At 47.8% G+C, this 19,813-nt stretch overlaps 1 protein-coding gene across 2 annotated transcripts in view; it reads right to left on the reverse strand.

Annotated features, from left to right (window-relative positions):
• Nucleotides 1-846: 846 nt before the first annotated feature.
• The window catches only part of LOC142250252 (sodium/hydrogen exchanger 2-like), a 32,347-nt gene continuing 13,380 nt past the window's right edge, over nucleotides 847-19,813 (reverse strand). The window contains exons 3-12 of one of the 2 annotated variants that reach the window (XM_075322379.1): nucleotides 19,030-19,280; nucleotides 18,672-18,892; nucleotides 17,523-17,719; nucleotides 16,937-17,002; nucleotides 12,735-12,805; nucleotides 12,066-12,221; nucleotides 11,388-11,490; nucleotides 9,917-10,045; nucleotides 7,838-7,898; nucleotides 847-1,603 (exon numbers count right to left, since the gene is read on the reverse strand). In XM_075322379.1, the coding sequence (XP_075178494.1) occupies nucleotides 1,503-1,603; nucleotides 7,838-7,898; nucleotides 9,917-10,045; nucleotides 11,388-11,490; nucleotides 12,066-12,221; nucleotides 12,735-12,805; nucleotides 16,937-17,002; nucleotides 17,523-17,719; nucleotides 18,672-18,892; nucleotides 19,030-19,280 (1,356 nt within the window). In that variant the 3' untranslated portion in view covers nucleotides 847-1,502. Of the gene's footprint in view, nucleotides 1,604-7,837; nucleotides 7,899-9,916; nucleotides 10,046-11,387; nucleotides 11,491-12,065; nucleotides 12,222-12,734; nucleotides 12,806-16,912; nucleotides 17,003-17,522; nucleotides 17,720-18,671; nucleotides 18,893-19,029; nucleotides 19,281-19,813 lie in introns of both variants that reach the window. The other variant, XM_075322378.1, reaches the window with a different exon arrangement.

A 19,813-nucleotide genomic window follows, 5' to 3' on the forward strand; every position in this document is an offset into this window, starting at 1 on the left:
CGGGACACTCTGGGAAGTTCCCTCATGATGGGTGCTGGGGTTACAGTCTGTCTGGAACCTCTCGCGGCTTCCACAGCGAGCTGCTTATCCAGCAATGCCATCTCCTCCATCCTGCGCTCCTTCTCTTCAGCTCCACGCATGGCCTCCCTCTTATCTTCTATGGTGGCCTCATCTCCAAGCAGTGCCATCTTTTCCTTGTACCACACAATCCATTGACTTTTTTGGGTATTTACCTCCAGCTCCCGTCTTTCCTCCCTTTGCTGTGAGGATCCTTCCTCCACGTCATTTTGCGAGCAGACTCCTTCTAGCGCCTCAATCAGCTGCTCCTTGGAGAGTCCTTTGAAACGAACTCCTACTTCACGGGCCTTTGATTGCAGGCTCCCCAAAGTCCAGGTCTTGTACTCTGCAGTGCTGGTTCCTGATGTTGAGCCATTGTCCTCCATTCCTTCTGCTCTGATCCCAGCGCTGCCAACCAGTTTGTGACGGGGTGTACAGCAGAGCAAGGAGAGACAACAGGCCGAGGAACGATCCAACAGGTTTATTCACAAGAACACTGGAACAGCACACGATAAGTCCACGTAAAACAGATTCGGGGGCCCTTCCCGACAATCCTCGGACCGGATTACAAAGCAATCGTCCTTACAGTAGTCCAAAGAGTTCCACACAATCCCACGGGCCGCCACACAGGCCTAGCTCCGTCCGTGTCCACAGCCACACAGGCTGGAGCTCCTGCTCCCTTCAAGTTTCAGCTCACTCTGCCTGAATCTCCCAGGTAAGCAGAGTTTACACTAGTTGGACTCTAGGCCCACCTCCCCCTACTCCCAGGGATGGAAGTGCCTCAAGAGGATATAACCTTGCATTTTAGGGGGGTGATTACCTACAACAATAGAAATGTACACAGAAGTAGTTCAAATAAGACAATGAACCCAGCTTGAAATAGGAATCTGTACAGCATATACAGTGAGAGGGTAAATTACATCTTCACAGTAAATATTCAGCCTCTAGTCCTAGGAGCTTACACTCTAATCCTCCCCCATGCTTTACACACCCATTACACTCACTGCAGAATTGAAGCTTTCTATGGAAATGTCAGATTCATGATTCCAGCTCTGTCCCATCATAAACAATAAATGAAGATTTGGCTAATTAAGAGTTAACAGGCAGCATTTCTTTATGGTCCAGTCAGGATATTTACAGATAACCCCCATCATCCTCCTCCCCAAAATAGATTTATTGTCATCGGATCAAAGGGATACAAAATGTTACATTGTTTCTTCATCAGACTGGATCTCCGTCCTGATCTAATGCTTCTGGCAGCTGAGGGGTTGTTACAATGTGTCAGTGCAGCAGAGAGCAGGGCTGTGAGCTGCTGTGTACAAGGATTATCAAGACTGAGTACAAAGTAACAAACCCTCAGCTGTGCGGAGCGGTCCAGGTCTGTGGCGTCAGCTTCTGATATCTGTGTTGTGGGATCGGGGGCTCCGGCCTCGGCGCTGACGGTCTCAGGACATGGCGGAGATCTCCCCTTCCATCTCCTCCTCGGCGTCCTCCTCGCCCTCAGGCAGGTCCTTCTCGTATCGATTTGAGGAGTCGCTTTCCCCAACTGTCATCAGAAGAGAAACAAGGGGACAAAAACCAGTGAGACCCCAGCAACCAGTGCACGTGAATGATGGGGGATGACTATACCTAACCCTACTAACCTAACCATACTACCCTAACCCTAACTATACCTAACCCTGACTATACCTAACCCTACTAACCTAACCCTGACTGTACCTACCTAACCCTACTAACCTAACCCTGACTATACCTAACCCTACTAACCTAACCCTGACTGTACCTACCTAACCCTACTAACCTAACCCTGACTATACCTAACCCTGACTATACCTAACCCTGACTATACCTAACCCTACTAACCTAACCCTGACTGTACCTACCTAACCCTACTAACCTAACCCTGACTGTACCTAACCCTACTAACCTAACCCTGACTATACCTAACCCTGACTATACCTAACCCTGACTATACCTAACCCTACTAACCTAACCCTGACTGTACCTACCTAACCCTACTAACCTAACCCTGACTGTACCTAACCCTACTAACCTAACCCTGACTATACCTAACCCTGACTATACCTAACCCTGACTATACCTAACCCTAACTATACCTAACCCTGACTATACCTAACCCTACTAACCTAACCCTGACTGTACCTACCTAACCCTACTAACCTAACCCTGACTGTACCTAACCCTACTAACCTAACCCTGACTATACCTAACCCTGACTATACCTAACCCTGACTATACCTAACCCTGACTATACCTAACCCTACTAACCTAATCCTGACTGTACCTAACCCTGACTATACCTAACCCTGACTATACCTAACCCTACTAACCTAACCCTGACTATACCTAACCCTGACTATACCTAACCCTACTAACCTAACCCTGACTGTACCTACCTAACCCTACTAACCTAACCCTGACTATACCTAACCCTGACTATACCTAACCCTGACTATACCTAACCCTGACTATACCTAACCCTACTAACCTAACCCTGACTGTACCTACCTAACCCTACTAACCTAACCCTGACTGTACCTAACCCTACTAACCTAACCCTGACTATACCTAACCCTGACTATACCTAACCCTTACTATACCTAACCCTAACTATACCTAACCCTGACTATACCTAACCCTACTAACCTAACCCTGACTGTACCTAACCCTACTAACCTAACCCTGACTATACCTAACCCTGACTATACCTAACCCTGACTATACCTAACCCTACTAACCTAATCCTGACTGTACCTAACCCTGACTATACCTAACCCTGACTATACCTAACCCTACTAACCTAACCCTGACTATACCTAACCCTGACTATACCTAACCCTACTAACCTAACCCTGACTGTACCTACCTAACCCTACTAACCTAACCCTGACTGTACCTAACCCTACTAACCTAACCCTGACTATACCTAACCCTGACTATACCTAACCCTGACTATACCTAACCCTGACTATACCTAACCCTACTAACCTAACCCTGACTGTACCTACCTAACCCTACTAACCTAACCCTGACTATACCTAACCCTGACTATACCTAACCCTACTAACCTAACCCTGACTATACCTAACCCTGACTATACCTAACCCTACTAACCTAACCCTGACTATACCTAACCCTACTAACCTAACCCTGACTATACCTAACCCTGACTATACCTAACCCTGACTATACCTAACCCTACTAACCTAACCCTGACTGTACCTACCTAACCCTACTAACCTAACCCTGACTGTACCTAACCCTACTAACCTAACCCTGACTATACCTAACCCTGACTATACCTAACCCTGACTATACCTAACCCTAACTATACCTAACCCTGACTATACCTAACCCTACTAACCTAACCCTGACTGTACCTACCTAACCCTACTAACCTAACCCTGACTGTACCTAACCCTACTAACCTAACCCTACTAACCTAACCCTGACTATACCTAACCCTGACTATACCTAACCCTGACTATACCTAACCCTACTAACCTAACCCTGACTATACCTAACCCTGACTATACCTAACCCTACTAACCTAACCCTGACTGTACCTACCTAACCCTACTAACCTAACCCTGACTGTACCTAACCCTACTAACCTAACCCTGACTATACCTAACCCTGACTATACCTAACCCTGACTATACCTAACCCTACTAACCTAACCCTGACTGTACCTACCTAACCCTACTAACCTAACCCTGACTATACCTAACCCTGACTATACCTAACCCTGACTATACCTAACCCTACTAACCTAACCCTGACTGTACCTACCTAACCCTACTAACCTAACCCTGACTGTACCTAACCCTACTAACCTAACCCTGACTATACCTAACCCTGACTATACCTAACCCTGACTATACTTAACCCTACTAACCTAACCCTGACTGTACCTACCTAACCCTACTAACCTAACCCTGACTGTACCTAACCCTACTAACCTAACCCTGACTATACCTAACCCTGACTATACCTAACCCTGACTATACCTAACCCTAACTATACCTAACCCTGACTATACCTAACCCTACTAACCTAACCCTGACTGTACCTACCTAACCCTACTAACCTAACCCTGACTGTACCTAACCCTACTAACCTAACCCTGACTATACCTAACCCTGACTATACCTAACCCTGACTATACCTAACCCTGACTATACCTAACCCTGACTATACCTAACCCTACTAACCTAATCCTGACTGTACCTAACCCTGACTATACCTAACCCTGACTATACCTAACCCTACTAACCTAACCCTGACTATACCTAACCCTGACTATACCTAACCCTACTAACCTAACCCTGACTGTACCTACCTAACCCTACTAACCTAACCCTGACTGTACCTAACCCTGACTATACCTAACCCTGACTATACCTAACCCTGACTATACCTAACCCTACTAACCTAACCCTGACTGTACCTACCTAACCCTACTAACCTAACCCTGACTGTACCTAACCCTACTAACCTAACCCTGACTATACCTAACCCTGACTATACCTAACCCTTACTATACCTAACCCTAACTATACCTAACCCTGACTATACCTAACCCTACTAACCTAACCCTGACTGTACCTAACCCTACTAACCTAACCCTGACTATACCTAACCCTGACTATACCTAACCCTGACTATACCTAACCCTACTAACCTAATCCTGACTGTACCTAACCCTGACTATACCTAACCCTGACTATACCTAACCCTACTAACCTAACCCTGACTATACCTAACCCTGACTATACCTAACCCTACTAACCTAACCCTGACTGTACCTACCTAACCCTACTAACCTAACCCTGACTGTACCTAACCCTACTAACCTAACCCTGACTATACCTAACCCTGACTATACCTAACCCTGACTATACCTAACCCTGACTATACCTAACCCTACTAACCTAACCCTGACTGTACCTACCTAACCCTGACTATACCTAACCCTGACTATACCTAACCCTACTAACCTAACCCTGACTATACCTAACCCTGACTATACCTAACCCTACTAACCTAACCCTGACTATACCTAACCCTACTAACCTAACCCTGACTATACCTAACCCTGACTATACCTAACCCTGACTATACCTAACCCTACTAACCTAACCCTGACTGTACCTACCTAACCCTACTAACCTAACCCTGACTGTACCTAACCCTACTAACCTAACCCTGACTATACCTAACCCTGACTATACCTAACCCTGACTATACCTAACCCTAACTATACCTAACCCTGACTATACCTAACCCTACTAACCTAACCCTGACTGTACCTACCTAACCCTACTAACCTAACCCTGACTGTACCTAACCCTACTAACCTAACCCTACTAACCTAACCCTGACTATACCTAACCCTGACTATACCTAACCCTGACTATACCTAACCCTGACTATACCTAACCCTGACTATACCTAACCCTACTAACCTAACCCTGACTATACCTAACCCTGACTATACCTAACCCTACTAACCTAACCCTGACTGTACCTACCTAACCCTACTAACCTAACCCTGACTGTACCTAACCCTACTAACCTAACCCTGACTATACCTAACCCTGACTATACCTAACCCTGACTATACCTAACCCTACTAACCTAACCCTGACTGTACCTACCTAACCCTACTAACCTAACCCTGACTATACCTAACCCTGACTATACCTAACCCTGACTATACCTAACCCTACTAACCTAACCCTGACTATACCTAACCCTGACTATACCTAACCCTGACTATACCTAACCCTACTAACCTAACCCTGACTGTACCTACCTAACCCTACTAACCTAACCCTGACTGTACCTAACCCTACTAACCTAACCCTGACTATACCTAACCCTGACTATACCTAACCCTGACTATACCTAACCCTGACTATACCTAACCCTACTAACCTAATCCTGACTGTACCTACTTAACCCTACTAACCTAACCCTGACTATACCTAACCCTACTAACCTAACCCTGACTGTACCTACCTAACCCTACTAACCTAACCCTAACTATACCTACCTAATCATACTAACCTAACCCTGACTGTACCAACCTAACCCTACCAACCTAACCCTGACTATAACTAACCCTACTAACCTAACCCTGACTATACCTAACCCTGACTATACCTAACCCTACTAACCTAATCCTGACTGTACCTAACCCTGACTATACCTAACCCTGACTATACCTAACCCTGACTATACCTAACCCTACTAACCTAATCCTGACTGTACCTACTTAACCCTACTAACCTAACCATACTACCCTAACCCTAACTATACCTACCTAATCATACTACCCTGACTATACCTAACCCTGACTATACCTAACCTTGACTATACCTAACCCTACTAACCTAACCATACTACCCTAACCCTAACTATACCTAACCCTGACTATACCTAACCCTGACTATACCTAACCCTACTAACCTAATCCTGACTGTACCTACTTAACCCTACTAACCTAACCCTGACTATACCTAACCCTACTAACCTAACCCTGACTGTACCTACCTAACCCTACTAACCTAACCCTAACTATACCTACCTAATCATACCAACCTAACCCTGACTATACCTACCTAATCATACTAACCTAACCCTGACTATACCTAACCCTACTAACCTAATCCTGACTGTACCTACTTAACCCTACTAACCTAACCATACTACCCTAACTATACCTACCTAATCATACTAACCTAACCCTGACTATACCTAACCCTACTAACCTAATCCTGACTGTACCTACTTAACCCTACTAACCTAACTCTGACTATACCTAACCCTACTAACCTAATCCTGACTGTACCTACCTAACCCTACTAACCTAACTCTGACTATACCTAACCCTACTAACCTAATCCTGACTGTACCTACCTAACCCTACTAACCTAATCTTGACTGTATCTACCTAACCCTACTAACCTAACCCTGACTGTATCTACCTAACCCTACTAACCTAACCCTGACTATACCTACCTAACCCTACTAACCTAACCCTGACTATACCTAACCATACTACCCTAACTCTGACTGCACCTATCTAACCATACTAACCTACCCCTTACTGTACCTACCTAACCCTATTAACCTAACCCTGACTATACCTAACTAACCTAACCCTGACTATACCTAACCTTACTAACCTAACCCTGACTGCATCTACCTAACCCTACTAACCTAACCCTACTAACCTAACTCTGACTGCACCTACCTAACCCTACTAACCTAACCCTGACTGTATCTACCTAACCCTACTAACCTAGCCCTGACTGCACCTACCTAACCCTATTAACCTAGCCCTGATTATACCTACCTAACCCTACTAACCTAGCCCTGACTGTTCCTACCTAGCCCTACTAACCTACCCCCGACTGTACCTACCTAACCCTACTAACCTAGCCCTGACTGCACCTACCTAACCCTATTAACCTACCCCCGACTGTACCTACCTAACCCTACTAAACTAACCGTGACTGTACCTACCTAACCCTACTAACCTAACCTGACTGTACCTACCTAAACCTAACTATACTTACCTAACCCTACTAACCTAATCCTAACTGCACCAACCTAACCATACTAACACAGCTCTATACAAACCTAACTATAACTCTACTAACCTAACCCTAATGTAACCCTGGGTCTCATTCCCTACCCCGGACTCTACTATCCTGACCCTAACTAGCCATGTCTGCATTTTCCCACTCACCAGTTAGTGATCGGAATAGTTTCGGCTTGGTCTCCCCTCCCCTGTGTAGCAGCGGGGCGCTCTGTGGGGCCGAGGAAAGATAAAAGCTGTTGTTATAGGATAATATTCACGATAATGTAATAACGTCCTCTCTTCCCCCCATTATGGGATTATCTCAATCCCCAACAGCTCAGACCCTCACCTCCGACCCACCACATAGAGGATATGGGGGTCCCATCTACAAAGGACTGAGGTGTGAGAGTCACATCTCATCGTCCAGGGAGGCTCTAACCCCAGGTTATATGATGCAGGATTCCTCCCAGGTATTGGGGGGGGTAACTTGTGGGGTCTGCACCAACATCTGACAACCGTCACTGCTGCCCCATTAGTCTATAGGAGACGCTGCAGATCCGTGCTGCACTGCCGCCATCTAGTGGTCAAAGTACAAGCTGCAGCTAGAAGATTCATTATTACTAATTATTACCTGCGAGTTTTCCTGTTTAATGTACAATTACTTAATCAGTGGATAAAGGAAAAAAACTTTGCAACTTCTTTATAGGTTTTTGCTTTTGTTCACATTTAGTAACATTAAAGCAAAACTCAAGAGTTTTATTTTTCTTCAATGCTGGAGCATTTAACCTAAGGTCCTTGTCCCAGTAATATACTCACTCTCCGGCATCTTCACCTTTTACCAATGACGCTCCAGTCACGTGGTGCCCTTTTGTGACCATAGTTTATGACTGGATGGAAGTCAGACACTACGAATATGTACGAGAGCCAGGACGAGGCCAGGATGGAGCTAGGGTGAGGCCAGGACGGGGCCAGGATGGAGCCAGGGCGAGGCCAGGATGGAGCTAGGGTGAGGCCAGGATGGGGCCAGGGCGAGGCCAGGATGGAGCCAGGGCGAGGCCAGGGCGAGGCCAGGATGGGGCCAGGGCGAGGCCAGGATGGAGCTAGGGTGAGGCCAGGACGGGGCCAGGATGGAGCCAGGGCGAGGCCAGGATGGAGCTAGGGTGAGGCCAGGACGGGGCCAGGATGGAGCCAGGGCGAGGCCAGGATGGAGCCAGGGTGAGGCCAGGATGGGGCCAGGGCGAGGCCAGGATGGAGCCAGGGCGAGGCCAGGATGGGGCCAGGGCGAGGCCAGGATGGAGCCAGGGAGAGGCCAGGGCGAGGCCAGGATGGAGCCAGGGCGAGGCCAGGATGGGGCCAGGGCGAGGCCAGGATGGGGCCAGGGCGAGGCCAGGATGGGGCCAGGGCGAGGCCAGGATGGGGCCAGGGCGAGGCCAGGATGGAGACAGGGCGAGGTCAGGATGGAGCCAGGGCGAGGCCAGGATGAAGCCAGGGCGAGGCCAGGATGGAGCCAGGGCGAGGCCAGGATGGAGCCAGGGCGAGGCCAGGATGGAGCCAGGGCGAGGCCAGGATGGGGCCAGGGCGAGGCCAGGATGGAGCCAGGGCGAGGTCAGGATGGAGCCAGGGCGAGGCCAGGATGGAGCCAGGGCGAGGCCAGGATGGGGCCAGGGCGAGGCCAGGATGGAGCCAGGGCGAGGTCAGGATGGAGCCAGGGCGAGGCCAGGATGGAGCCAGGATGGGGACAGAACGAGACAAGAACGGGGCCAGTATGAGGCCATGATGGGGCTAGGATGAGGTCAGAATGGGGACAGGACAGGGCCAGGAGGAGGCCAGGAGGGAGCATGGACTGGGCCAGAACGGGGCTAGGACGGAGGCAGAACAAGGGTCTCATAGAGCTGTATGGAGTTGTGACCTCCGGGCTCCGGCGCCTCCATGAAGCACTGGAGCTGCCGACAGATCACAAATCACCAGAGACCAACTGGAGCGGTGGCAATAGCAGGTGAAGACGATGGCGGCCCGTGAGTATCAGACCGGGGGCCGGGGGCTTAAATTAGAAGCATCACTGCAGCGGTGCAATAATAAACCCGCTGGAGTGCTGCTTAACACTTTCTTCTTCACATACGAGTCTAAGGGTTTGATACATTGTATCCAGTCTGGAGAATCCGTGAAGATACACAGAACAGACTGCTGCTTCTGGCTGCGCTGACACACTGTAACAGACGGTCAGCTCTGTAGACAATGCTGTGTCACCTGCTTCCTGCGCAGCTGCTCGCTCTTGTTGGCGTTGATACAGAGACTCTGCCTTCGGCGGATCAGGATTTCCTTGGCTTGTTCAGCTCCGGGGTCGGCGTCCAGCGTGTGTCTACTGTACGCCGTGGTCTGTAGTGATGAGAGAACGTCTGACATTACTGTAACTCTACTCACCGATAATCCTCAGAGCTGCGCTCACAATTCTGGAGGTGAAGCCATCAGGCCAACAGGAAATCCCAATACTCTTAATATTTTGGCTGCTCTGGGAAATGACCCTCCGGACGGCTGCAACAAGATGTGTATAACTACTTCCTAAGAGCTGAAAACGAGTGACTGCAGCTCTGGAGGTAACCGGAGCATAGAACCAAATGTAACACCAGAATAGTGACTGCAGCTATGGAGGTAACCGGAGCATAACACCAAATGTAACAGCAGAATAGTGACTGCAGCTCTGGAGGTAACCGGAAAATCAGACTAAATGTAACAGCAGAATAGTGATTGCAGCTATGGAGGTAACCGGAGCATAACACCAAATGTAACAGCAGAATAGTGACTGCAGCTCTGGAGGTAACCGGAAAATAAGACTAAATGTAACACCAGAATAGTGACTGCAGCTATGGAGGTAACCGGAGCATAACACCAAATGTAACACCAGAATAGTGACTGCAGCTCTGGAGGTAACCGAAGCATAAGACCAAATGTAACACCAGAATAGTGACTGCAGCTCTGGAGGTAACCGGAAAATAAGACTAAATGTAACACCAGAATAGTGACTGCAGCTATGGAGGTAACCGGAGCATAACACCAAATGTAACACCAGAATAGTGACTGCAGCTCTGGAGGTAACCGAAGCATAAGACCAAATGTAACACCAGAATAGTGACTGCAGCTCTGGAGGTAACCGGAATATAAGACCAAATGTAACAGCAGAATAGTGACTGCTGCTCTGGAGGTGGCCTGAGTATAAGATTTGTTGTAAGAGCAGAATAGTGACTGTTGCTCTGGAGGTGGCCAGAGTATAAGACTTGTTGTAACAATAGAATAGTGACTGCAGCTCTGGAGGTGACTGGAGGATAAGACACAATATAACAGAAGTGTAACTGCAGCTCTGGAGGTGAGTGGAGGATAAGAGATAATATAAGAGCAGAACACTGATTGTAGCTCTGCAGGTGACCGGAGTATAAGAACTGATGTAATGGCAGAATAGTGACTGCATCTCTGAAGGTGACTGGAGGATAAGATATTTTGTAACAGAAGAATAGTGAGTGCAGCTCTCGAGGATAAGACATGATGTAACTGCAGAATAATGAGTGCAGCTCTGGAGGTGACTGGAGGATAAGACGTAATGTAAGCGCAGATTAGTGACAGCAGCTGTGGAGGTGACTGGAGGATCAGACCTGATGTAACAGAAGAATAGTGAGTGCAGAATAGTGAGTGCAGCTCTGGAGGATAAGACATTAGTTGCTCTCACCCTTTTCCTTATCTGATACAGGCTGGTGGACAGTATTTTCTGTATATCGTCCTTCTCCCTCTCAGTAAATCTCACTCTGACCGGTGATTGCTTGTAACGTTGACTAAAAGGGATTGGAAATATAAATATATTAAAGGGCCGGAACAATCTTTATAATGTAATGGAGAATTATGGATTTATACTAATAAGGCCTCGGCTCCACTTGCGTTTTGCACGGACGAGTGCAATCCGATAAAACATTGGATTGCTCTCAGTCTAGTGCAAAACTATGGGGCAGTGTCCATCTGCGATTGATTTCTCCTGCCATAGCGGAATGCTGCGTTTGGCAGTGAGTCTCGGCTCACACACCCCCATACAAGTCTATGGGAGCGTGTGAAACATCAAACTGCATTAGCATGTCATCCGAGTGCAGTGCGATGTACACAGAGACAGGCAGCGGAGGAGATGGATAGAAAATGCTCCCTCCCTCTTTTCCGCAGCTGTGATCCGATCAGAAGATCACATCACAGTCGCACAACTCTCGGCTGACACCGCAGCAGAGGGTCATTAGCATATCGCATCCCATGCTCTCACATCAGAAGCTATGGGCAAGTGGAACTGTACCCCAACTTGTCATTCCCCTTTCAGGTCGTTCACTGGTTACAAAGTGTCACCAGGAATCCAGACGGTTCCGCTCACCGCACAGAGGGCGACGTGTACGACAGCCGCCCGGTCTCCACGAGCTCGATGGCGTGCTTCTTCTCCAGCTTCTCATACAGGAGGACGATGCTGGACTTCGGCTGATGATCTCGCAGCAAAATCCTCCTGAGACACCGATTGTCAAAGCGATCAAACCTGTGAATGCCGATCAATAGACGATATCTGTACAATCTGTGTACAATCTGTGTACAATCTGTGTACAATCTATACAATGTGTGAATGCAATCTATGGATGATGTATGTACAATGTATCATCAGATGATACAATCTATGGATTATCTGTGTGTGATTTACAATCTAATCTATATACAATCTATATACAATCTATATACAATCTATAACCCTCAATGTTGAAATTACGGTATCCGGAATGAAAAGAGGAAGGATGGAGCCACCGGATGAGACGTCACTGATGTGGAAATTAAGAAGAAATGGAATCTATTTCCTCATCCCTTGTTGTCGGTTTGTTGCTTCTTTATGTAAATATTTGTCCCTGTTATTGATCAGACCCCGGTGCTCTATGTTTCTCCATCGCTCTCCGCGGTGCGGGTGACGGCGGCTCCGGCTCTTGTGACGCTTCGTTTCTCGCTGGATATTGTGTTACCTGTTACATTGTGATATTTTGGCTCTGGCATGAATCCTCCTTACTTCTCTTTCCAGTACATCTGCCCCCCGCGGCCGCACACATCCTCCATCCCAGCGATCAGATGATCCATCAGCTGCGGACATAACAACAACAAACCTGACATTCACTACAAGTCTCAGAAAGATACAAAGCAGATTATGAAGGATGAACGTACAACACGAGGGGGGGAGCAGCTGTATAATAGATGTAGATGTGGTGGGGACCGGCTGTTGTATGAAACCTGCAAACACCGGGAGCTGCTGGGGCTTTACTGGATGCACAAGATCAAGTCATATTCAAGAACATGAACCAGGAGCATGATGAGAGCTAAACTGACACAGGAACACTACCACTGCAGTCACCACCTCCTGTGCAGTCACTGTGTGCAGTCTCCTCCTCCTGTGCAGTCACTGTGTGCAGTCTCCTCCTCCTGTGCAGTCTCCTCCTCCTGTGCAGTCACTGTGTGCAGTCTCTTCCTCCTGTGCAGTCACTGTGTGCAGTCTCCTCCTCCTGTGCAGTCTCCTCCTCCTGTGCAGTCACTGTGTGCAGTCTCTTCCTCCTGTGCAGTCACTGTGTGCAGTCTCCTCCTCCTGTGCAGTCACTGTGTGCAGTCACTGTGTGCAGTCACTGTGTGCAGTCACTGTGTGCAGTCACTGTGTGCAGTCTCCTGTGCGGTCACTGTGTACAGTCTCTTCCTCCTGTGCAGTCACTGTGTGCAGTCTCTTACTCCTTGCAGTCACTGTGTGCAGTCTCTTCCTCTTCTTCAGTAACTATGTGCAGTCTCTTCCTCCTTGCAGTCACAGTGCGCAGTCTTTTACTCCTTGCAGTCACTGTGTGCAGTCTCTTACTCCTTGCAGTCACTCTGTGCAGTCCCTTCCTCCTTGCAGTCACTGTGTGCAGTCTCTTCCTTTTCTGCTGTCACTGTGTGCAGTCTCTTCCTCCTTGCAGTCACAGTGTGCAGTCTTTTACTCCTTGCAGTCACTGTGTGCAGTCTCTTACTCCTTGCAGTCACTATGTGCAGTTTCTTCCTCCTGTGCAGTCACTGTGTGCAGTCTCTTCCTCCTGTGCAGTCACTGTGTGCAGTCTCTTCCCCCTTGCAGTCAATGTGTGCAGTCTCCTCCTGTGCAGTCAGTGTGTGCAGTCTCTGTGTACAGTCTCCTCCTCCTGTGCAGTCACTGTGTGCAGTCTCCTCCTCCTGTGCAGTCACTGTGTGCAGTCTCCTCCTCCTGTGCAGTCACTGTGTGCAGTCTTCTCCTCCTGTGCAGTCACTGTGTGCAGTCTCCTCCTCCTGTGCAGTCACTGTGTGCAGTCTCTTCCTCCTGTGCAGTCACTGTGTGCAGTCTCTTCCTCCTGTGCAGTCACTGTGTGCAGTCTCTTCCTCCTGTGCAGTCACTGTGTGCAGTCTCCTCCTCCTGTGCAGTCACTGTGTGCAGTCTCTTCCTCCTGTGCAGGTACAGCACTTCAGGTAGCCAATTAAAGTGATAGGCCCCTCCCTCAGCTCTTCCTGGCAGCCAGTCATAGTGATGGACTCCTCCCTCAGCTCTTCCTGGCAGCCAGTCATAGTAATGGACCCCTCCCTCAGCTCTTCCTGGCAGCCAGTCATAGTGATGGACTCCTCCCTCAGCTCTTCCTGGCAGCCAGTCATAGTGATGGACTCCTCCCTCAGCTCTTCCTGGCAGCCAGTCATAGTGATGGACCCCTCCCTCAGCTCTTCCTGGCAGTCAGTCATAGTGATGGACTCCTCCCTCAGCTCTTCCTGGCAGCCAGTCATAGTGATGGACCCCTCCCTCAGCTCTTCCTGGCAGCCGGTCACAGCGACGTCTGTCCTGCGGTACAGGAAAATCGGACACCGTATTAACGATGGCGTTACCCGCGATGTCAGCGGAAATAAGGTGAATGTGCAGCAATTCCAGCCACAGGATTCAGCTGATAGTCCGACGATTAGATGCCGACAACCAGGACGCTCCGACCAAGAACAAGCCTCATACTGTGAGCAGAGGATCAGTCCAGACTATAGGGTCATATAGTCTGGACTGATCCTCTGCTCACAGTATGAGGCTTGGTCTTGGTCGGAGCGTCCTGGTTGTCGGCATCTGATCGTCGGACTATCAGCTGAATCCTGTGGCTGGAATTGCTGCACATTCACCTTATTTCCGCTGACATCGCGGGTAACGCCATCGTTAATACGGTGTCCGATCCCCCTATACCGCAGGACGGACGTCGCCTCCCCGTTACCATATGGCTCCCGGCTGGGGCTTTACACTTGGCCGATGGATGGTTCTGACCTTTTGTCTTATCAGCCACAGATGGATGGATCCACTAATGCGAGGCGATAAATAAAACCGCTGCACGTGGGGGAGTTACGGTTCAGCCGCCGCACGTTCCACGCAGAGAATGAGCCGGACATAATATGCACTTCTCCTCGCGCGGATGCATCACGGAGACTGATGGTCTCTGCTTTCTGGACCGTTTCCCTTACAGTAAATGAGACCTCGATTACAAAATATTGGAGAGAGGGACACATTGGCCCCCGGAGGCCCCAACAACATGAAACCCTGAGAGCTGCATGCAAAGCACAGAGAGCAGTCAGTGAGCGAGAACTGAGGCTGACGACCCGCACAGACCAAAAGCTTCTCACAGCTGAAAGTTAGTTACAGTGCAGGCAACAGCCTGAAGAAGGAGACAGAAGAAGGTGCTGTGTTGTAGCTCAGAGAGGATTCTCTATACCAGAGATGGAGTAAGACCTTCCGTCACCAAGGGCCACAATTCACCATGGCACCTGTTACAAGTTATTTAGAAGTTATGGATTGTTACATATGTACAGGATCAGAACTAATAGCACAAGAATAAATCATCAGAACCACCAGAAGTACAGAAACACATAACTAGAACCCTCATCAGTACAGAAACACAGCATCCAACCCTCATCAGTACAGAAATACATAACTAGCACCCCAGTAGTACAGAAATACATCACCAAATCGACCGGCAGTACGGAAACACATTACCAAAAGTGACCAACAGTATCAAAATACAGCACTATATCCTCTATCAGTACAGAAACACATCACCAGAACCACCAGCAGTACAGAAATATATCACCAGACCCACCAGAAGTACAGAAATACATCACTAGAACCACCAGCAGTACAGAAATATATCACTAGAAGCACCAGCAGTACAGAAATATATCACTAGAAGCACCAGCAGTACAGGAATATATCACTAGAAGCACCAGCAGTACAGAAATATATCACTAGAAGCACCAGCAGTACAGAAATATATCACTAGAACCACCAGCAGTACAGAAATACATCTCTAGAACCACCAACAGTACAGAAATATATTACTAGAAGCACTAGCAGTACAGAAATACATCACTAGAACCACCAGCAGTACAAAAATACATCACTAGAATCACCAGCAGTACAGAAATCTATCACTATAACCACCAACAGTACTGAAATACATAACTTGAACCTCAAGCAGTATGTAAATACATCACCAAAACCATCAGCAGTACAGAAATACATCATGCTGCTGGTGGTTCTATTGATGTAACGGCAGAATAGTGACTACAGTTCTGAAGGTGACGGGAGGATAAGACATGATGTAACAGCAAAATAGTGACTGCATCTCTGGAGGAGAAGACATGCTGTAACAGCAGAATAGTGACTGCAGCTCTGAAAGTGACTGAAGAATAAGACACAATGTAACAGCAGAATAGTGACTGCACCTCTGGAGGTGACTGGAGGATAAGACACAATGTAACAGCAGAATAGTGACTGCAGCTCTGGAGGTGACTGGAGGATAACATGATTTAACAGCAGAATAGTGACTTCAGCTGTAGAGGTGACTGGAGGATAAGACCTGATGTAACAGCAGAATAGTGACTGCAGCTCTGGAGGTGACTGGAGGATAACACACGATGTAACAGCAGAATAGTGACTAGCTCTGGAGGTAACTGGTGTATAAGACAGAATGTAACAGCAGAATAGTGACTGCAGCTGTGGAGGTGACTGGAGGATAAGACCTGATGTAACAGAATAGTGACTGCAGCTCTGGAGGTGACTTGTGTATAAGACATGCTGTAGGTGAGTAATACGTGTTATCTGGACAGTCTTTACATCACTGCTTCTCATTTATACAATGCCTTTGCTCTATGGCTGGGTTTTTGCTGCAGTGTGGCAGCGCCTCTTACCCGGAGGTTGACCTGCTCACTCACGGTGGACGTAGTCTTGCTCCGCTTCTTCACGTCCAGTAGCTCCACCAGGGGCCGGATGGTCATTCCCTGAAGGAAGCAGCAGGTGACGATGTGAGAAAACAGGGACGAGAAGTAGAAAATGTGCCACGGCTCACAGAGATACCAGGGTATACAATGTACATGCCCGGGGCGCTGACCCAACTTTCCTAGAACCCAGAATGGCGAATCTGTCTAGTTATACTGTGATATTTCACCTATTCAAATATATGAAGGTTTGCAGTCAGCAGTCTGGGAAAGCTGGGTGGCCGCCCGTGGGATCGTAAATGGGGACCTACTTTCCAAAGATCACTCTGTGAGCCTCGTCCTACATAAGCTGAAAAAAGGGTCAACACCCCTCCCAGTAACTTCCCCACAATCAGCTCATCCAGGGACCTCTGCACATTGTAAAGAAAAGCCCCTTTAACCCCAAATTCTGCTCTGCGGGGGAGGGGCCTGAATAAACCCCACCCCCCGATTAAGGCGGAGCTCTTCCTGCAGGCTCCTCCCCCCACTTCCCTTAGTCATTTCATCTAATAAATGGACGTTGTGACATCGGAGCAGAACTGACCTGGACAAAGACTGTGAAGAGGATGACAGCGCTGGTGGCCGAAATAAACAGACGCTTAGCTGCCACATCGGGGAGGAGGAAGACCAATGAGAAACAGATGGCCCCGCGAAGCCCGCCATAGGCGATAATGAACTGATCCTTCCTGGAGATGACGCTCAGGCAGAACCTGTTCAAAATGTTCGTCAGGACTACAACCCCTGAAAAGAGACAATCATCAGGACCAACCCCTGAAAAGAGACAATCATCAGGACCAACCCCTGAAAAGAGACAATCATCAGGACTAACCCCTGAAAAGAGACAATCATCAGGACAACAACCTCTGAAAAAAGAGAATCATCAGGATTAGAACCCCTGAAAAGAAACAATCATCAGGACTAACCCCTTAAAAAAGAGACAGTCATCAGGCCTACAACCCCTGAAAAAATACAATCATCAGGACTACAACCCCTGAAAAAAGACAATCATCAGATCTACAACCCCTGAAACAATACAATCATCAGGACTACAACCCCTGAAAAAAGACAATCATCAGGACTACAACCTCTGAAAAAAGACAATCATCAGGACTACAACCCCTGAAAAGAAATAATCATCAGGACTAAACCCTGAAAAAAGACAATCATCAGGATTAGCACCCCTGAAAAGAGACAATCATCAGGACTAACCCCTTAAAAAAGAGGCAGTCATCAGGATTACAACCCCTGAAAAATACAATCATAAGAACTACAACCCCTGAAAAGAGAAAATTATCAGATCTACGACCCCTGAAAAAATACAATCATCAGGACTACAACCCCTGAAAAAAGACAATCATCAGGACTACAACCTCTGAAAAAAGACAATCATCAGGACTACAACCTCTGAAAAAAGACAATCATCAGGACTACAACCTCTGAAAAAAGACAATCATCAGGACTACAACCCCTGAACTAAGACAATCATCAGTACTACTATTCCTGAAAAAAGACAATCATCAGGACTACAACGCCTGAAATAAGACAATTATCAGGACTACAACCCCTGAAATAAGACAATCATCAGGACTACAACCCCTGTGTTAACAATCATCAGGACTACAACCCCTGTGTTAACAATCATCAGGACTACAACCCTTATTACGCCGCGTCCTCGCACACTTGGCTCTGATACCTGACGCACGCCAGAACAAGCAGAAGATGATGGTGAGGAGGATGAAGGTCCAGTTCCACTGATGTTGATGACTTTCCACAGTATAGAATCCTAGGAAAAAGAATATAAGCGTCTCACTGACGCTGCTCCACATCTTCATGAAATACTTCACCGTGGTGCACGACTTCTGCGAGATGTTGGCCTCCACATAGCGCTTCATACTCACGGAGCACGAGATGATCCTGTGGATGAATAAGGGTGTGTTGACTTTTGCATTCCTTGAGTGTAAGCTCAGAATATCTGAATTGTGGTCTCAGATAAGGGATATGCCCCCACGTGCGCGCAAAGTCACACTCCCGCCATAAGCCGCCATACTTACGCCATGATCCCAGACAGATGGAAGATTTCTGCCGTCAGATACGCCAGGTAGCTGTACAGAAAGACAAACAGCGGCTCGATGACGCGGATGTGCTCCGTAAACCGCGTCGTAAAGGCCGCCAAAACCCCAAATATCAGGCCAACCAGTGTCCCACCGATGCCAACCACAAAGATGGTGCCAATGCCAATAATGATGTCTCCCGGCAGGATGACCGGCAATCCATCGAAGGCTTTGAACAGTTTATACAGAACCTGAAGAAAAACGTAACAGTCATGTTTATGAATGTGCACAGGGTGACACACAGTGCCCAGATATACAGTGCCCAGATATACAGTGCCCAGATATACAGTGCCCAGATATACAGTGCCCAGATATATTGTGCCCAGATACAGTGCCCAGATATACAGTACCCAGATATACAGTACCCAGATATACAGTGCCCAGATATATTGTGCCCAGATATACAATGCCCAGATATACAGTGCCCAGATATATTGTGCCCAGATATACTGTACCCAGATATACAGTGCCCAGATATATTGTGCCCAGATATACAGTGCCCAGATATACAGTGCCCAGATATACAGTGCCCAGATAGACAATGCCCAGATATACAGTGTCCAGATATACAATGCCCAGATATACAGTGCCCAGATATACAGTGGCCAGATATACAGTACCCAGATATACAGTGCCCAGATATACAGTGCCCAGATATATTGTGCCCAGATATACAGTACCCAGATATACAGTGCCCAGATATACTGTGCCCAGATATACAGTG

This window comes from Anomaloglossus baeobatrachus, chromosome 9 (genome assembly GCF_048569485.1).
Source record: "Anomaloglossus baeobatrachus isolate aAnoBae1 chromosome 9, aAnoBae1.hap1, whole genome shotgun sequence".
Taxonomy (NCBI): Eukaryota; Metazoa; Chordata; class Amphibia; order Anura; family Aromobatidae; genus Anomaloglossus; species Anomaloglossus baeobatrachus.